This window comes from Cynocephalus volans, chromosome 2 (genome assembly GCF_027409185.1).
Source record: "Cynocephalus volans isolate mCynVol1 chromosome 2, mCynVol1.pri, whole genome shotgun sequence".
NCBI lineage: Eukaryota > Metazoa > Chordata > Mammalia > Dermoptera > Cynocephalidae > Cynocephalus > Cynocephalus volans.
Window position 1 is genome coordinate 44098072 of NC_084461.1, and position 4704 is coordinate 44102775.

General features: G+C 44.7%; 1 protein-coding gene across 2 annotated transcripts; it reads left to right on the forward strand.

The window, feature by feature from the left end:
* Positions 1-2370: 2370 nt before the first annotated feature.
* On the forward strand, positions 2371-4334 carry PELO (pelota mRNA surveillance and ribosome rescue factor). Of its 2 annotated transcripts, XM_063087223.1 has the most exons (3): positions 2371-2469; positions 2632-3375; positions 3672-4334. In XM_063087223.1, exons 2-3 carry the CDS (start codon positions 2650-2652, stop codon positions 4101-4103), a joined length of 1158 nt encoding a protein of 385 aa, XP_062943293.1. In that variant the 5' UTR covers positions 2371-2469; positions 2632-2649; the 3' UTR covers positions 4104-4334. The 2 variants fall into 2 exon arrangements, with proteins under 2 accessions (XP_062943293.1, XP_062943292.1); XM_063087222.1 differs by having other exon boundaries at positions 2371-3375.
* Positions 4335-4704: the final 370 nt, after the last annotated feature.

The following is a 4704-nucleotide window of genomic DNA, read 5'->3' on the forward strand; positions in this document are numbered from 1 at the left end:
ATCTGGAAGAAAACATCTGATCATTTATATAACAATAAGCTCAAGTTACTAAAAAAAAAAAAAAGTTCTGAACTGTTGTAGATGTTTCAGATCAAAGAGTGATTCTAAGAAAACTTTTATAGTATGTTCAATCACTGAAGCATATTGATATTTAAAAAGACAGCCGAGTGGTTTGCCTCATAACTTAAAAACATTTTTTTTTAAAGAACCACAGAATTATGAGTCAATGTCTACATTTTCCACAGCTTTCGAATGTGGAAATAAATATATGTATATTTCTCTAAAGTAGAATACTAGATCTTTCTCAAGGATTATAATGATGATCTAGGCCACGCAGAAGGAAATCTATGTGGAAAAGAAGAATGGAACAATTTGAAGAGTAAAAGAACAGGGAAGGGACTAGTGCTTTTCAAAACCTCTAGATCGGTTCCCAAGCTGTAGGTCTTTAACTGGTAAAGGTGATAGTTAAGGGGAAGTGGCAAAGGATAACAGCACATAATTTGCAGTTGCAGAGATGATTACAAGCATTCATAATACACGCTGGTGGTAGTAGAAAGAGAAGAGGGTGTGGAATTAAGCCGGCTTGAATTAGAATGCTAGTTATGTGAACTTGAACACATTTCCCGACTTCCTATAATTCACTTTCTTATTCTATAAAATGAGGATAACAAATATTTACCTTATAGGCAAGGATTAGAAAGAACATAGTAAAGTAGTTGGTGAATATTCCATAAATAATAGCTCTTTGGTAAAACCCTTTACTAAGATCCTACTGTGCTGTGATTCTGTGGTTTTTAATCCTTGGCAGACTACAAAGGGTGATGAATTGCACTTAGAAAGGTGATCAGGGAGCACTTCAAAGCCCCCAGTTCGAAATTATTTTCTCATGCTTGTCTTTCTCTCTCCCTCTCCCTCCCTCCCTCCCTCCCCCCCCCCCTCTCACACACACACACACATTCTAGCAGTTAAGGATTGATTCTAAGTTAACAAGATCCTCCTAAAAAGAAACAAAGTTCTTTGAAGAGGCAAGCCACCTTCATCCTCGGAATTGGAGGAAAGTGGCAATGTGAGTCAGGAACTTTGCGAGGGCACTCAGTATGACAGGAAGGTGGGAGGAAGCGGGGAAGAGAGAGGTGGGAGGGAGAGGGGGAAGGAGGGAGGGAGAGAAGACCACAAAACAAATAGTTCTAATTTGGACTAGAACCTTGGAGGGGAACTTTTTGTCCCCTAACAATCCCTGAGAAAGATGATTGATATTTCAGTTCGAATTATCAAGCATTATGTCAAAGTCAGATTCCTCCCTGTCCTCCCTATCTCACCAGTTCAGGCTGGTCAACTCCCCTTTCAAATCCATGCACAGTAAAATAGGAAAGAAAGATAATGAGTACATATGTGTGTAGCACTTCTCTGCCCTCCACCCCATCTTAACTCTCAAGAAAACTTGGACGTTTTTTTCTATTCACCTGTCTTTTGAAGAGGCAATCCCACTTCTCTACCCCTATAGCCCAATAAAAAAATAAGGATTTTCTTTAAAATCAGTTCTGCGGCTATTCAACCAGGGTCGGTCATAAATTGGTGGATCAGTTTTTCCCACTTCCCATACCCTCAGCTTTTAGCTTTGGCAGTGAAGATCAGGCCCTCACCCACTGCGACCCAACTCCCTCCCTAAGCATTTCATAGGCTACTGAGCTGCGGAAAATTAAGACTGCCAACTTTGGATTCTGGGATTCCCAGGTCATCAGGTCGAGCAACTGACAGGTCCACCCAGGGGTAAATTCCACACATAGTTTCATCTGGCTCTTTCAGATCAGTGCTTTAACAGGCGCGTTAATCAGATCAGACAGAAAACAGCTGGCACGTTGCTCAGCGCCCAGACCAAACGTGACCAGTAGTTCTTAGAATCCGCTTCTGGAATACCAGCTCCAATAAGCGTGTAGCGGCCGAGTGCGGTTAAGGCAGGAGTAAAACGGTGCATAGTTTGGACCTTTGGGGCCAAGTCTGCACTTCTCAGATCTACTTTTACGTTAAGATAAAGTTTTGAAATTGGCTTTACGGGGAGGGAGGAAGTGCAAAGTGGCAAGCCCACCCAGCTAAAACAATACATTTGAACTCACAGACTCCCTAGATTCTTCACAAAGAAGGAAGGAAAAGAAAACTTAGGAAGTCCAAGTTCAGCTTTAAAATAAAGGAGTCGTCCCAAAGACCCCGTACACCTTCCTTAGAGAGTATTCTGCCGCAAAACCTCCTCGCTCAGTGCGCCTGCGCTCGCGTTCGCTGCGGCCCTGCCTCTCCGTTGCGGACGTAAGACGTACGGCGGGAGGCGGGACGCGACCTGCGCGTGCGCTCTCATTGCGTCAGCCTGTGGCAGCTTGCTGGCCGCTGGAACTACGGAGAGGAACGTGTCCGCTTCGGTGTCTCCCGCGCCCGTCCGGCGCATCGAGCCCGGAGACTGGGAAAGGAAGAGCTAGAGTAAGTGCTCCCCTTGGCACGAGTCGGAGGTAGAGTATTTCCTTCCCTCCAGGCAAGTGCTCATAGGAAGCGGACCCCGCCCCCTTCCCGGTCTAGGCTCCCTTTCCCCTTCCCCGGCCCCTTTCCTGGTGCGGAACCCATCAGTTTCTATTGTTCTGTCAGTGAGCCCCTGCCAAGGCCATGAAGCTCGTGAGGAAGGACATTGAGAAGGACAATGCGGGCCAGGTGACCCTGGTCCCCGAGGAGCCTGAGGACATGTGGCACACCTACAATCTAGTGCAGGTGGGCGACAGCTTGCGCGCCTCCACAATCCGCAAGGTACAGACTGAGTCTTCCACAGGCAGCGTGGGAAGCAACCGGGTCCGCACCACCCTCACTCTCTGCGTGGAAGCCATCGACTTCGACTCACAAGCCTGCCAGCTGAGGGTCAAGGGGACCAATATCCAAGAGAATGAGTATGTGAAGATGGGGGCTTACCACACTATCGAGCTGGAACCCAACCGCCAATTCACCTTGGCCAAGAAACAATGGGACAGTGTGGTTCTGGAGCGCATCGAGCAGGCCTGTGACCCAGCCTGGAGCGCTGATGTGGCAGCTGTAGTGATGCAGGAAGGCCTCGCCCATATCTGCCTAGTCACTCCCAGCATGACCCTCACTCGGGCCAAGGTGGAGGTGAACATCCCTAGGAAACGGAAAGGCAACTGCTCCCAACATGACCGGGCCTTGGAGAGGTTCTATGACCAGGTGATCCAGGCCATCCAGCGCCACATACACTTTGATGTTGTAAAGTGCATCCTGGTGGCCAGCCCAGGATTTGTGAGGGAGCAGTTCTGCGACTACATGTTTCAGCAAGCTGTGAAGACTGACAACAAAGTGCTCTTGGAAAACCGGTCCAAATTCCTTCAGGTAAAGCAATCTTACCAAGGGATAATTATGAATGGGCAGAGGGATTGGTATAACTTACTCTAAAGTTTCAGAACTGGGAAAGATAACTTAGAAAGTCTTTATTTGGCTGGGATTGTAAATGAGGTAATGATTTGAAAAGAGAACTGGTAAATATCTAGCAAATTTATGTAGTAAACTTTGCTGAAGTCCTTAAACATATAAATCCTTATTAGTGCTTTTGGTTTTAGTTCCTGGTGGGCTGATTAATGGGTGCTTTGAGAGATTCTTTTGTCTAACTTTCGTAATTGTGATTCCAGGTTCATGCCTCCTCTGGACACAAGTACTCCCTGAAAGAAGCCCTTTGTGACCCTACTGTAGCTAGCCGCCTTTCAGACACTAAAGCTGCTGGGGAAGTAAAAGCTTTGGATGACTTCTATAAAATGTTACAACATGAACCTGACCGAGCTTTCTACGGACTCAAGCAGGTGGAGAAGGCCAACGAAGCCATGGCAATTGACACGTTGCTCATCAGTGATGAGCTTTTCAGGCATCAGGATGTAGCCACACGGAGCCGGTATGTGAGGCTGGTGGACAGTGTGAAAGAGAATGCAGGCACGGTTAGAATATTCTCTAGTCTTCATGTGTCTGGAGAACAGCTCAGCCAATTGACTGGAGTAGCTGCCATTCTCCGCTTCCCTGTCCCTGAACTCTCTGACCAAGAGGATGATTCCAGTTCTGAAGAGGATTGATGATTGAAACTTAAAATTGAGACAACCTTGTGTCTCACTCCTTCACTGTTTCTCAGCATCCTTGTGACAGAAAGCTGCAAGAATGGCATTTTTTGATTCATGCAGGGATTTCTCATGTATTTGGTCACACTAGGTGTTTTGTGCTTCATAGGACATTTATTCAAACTAAACAATAAAGCAAAGGGAACTAGTCTCCATGTACTACCATCTTTATTTATTAGGTTAATTTTATGCAGGAATTATGAGTTATTTGTAGTACTTAGAAAAAATTTGTGTCTACAATAAGAATCTCTATATTGTTTGGGATAAATCTTAAAATCTCATACTGCATGCTTTGAAATGGTTTTCTTTAGAAAAATCTTTTACTATTTCGTCCTCAGTTTACACTGTTTATTTTAATTCTGCCTGGTGTTCTTGCATTGCATTTAATGATCCTTTTTCTCCCCACGTCCACCACACACTTCTTTTTTTTTTTTTAAGATTTAAACGTATTTGCTATTTGAAAGGGTAGCCAAATAATTAGACTTGAGACAAGTTAAAAATGATATTTTTCTTAAAAGATTTGTTAAATCAGTCATTTCAAAAGTAAACTTGCTGTATT

Bases quoted from the DNA above. Each gene is read 5' to 3' on its own strand.
- PELO (XM_063087222.1), top strand. From the start codon at position 2,650: ATGAAGCTCGTGAGGAAGGACATTGAGAAGGACAATGCGGGCCAGGTG. The intron at 3,376-3,671 runs GTAAAGCAATCT...TTGTGATTCCAG, and splicing joins ACCGGTCCAAATTCCTTCAG to GTTCATGCCTCCTCTGGACA.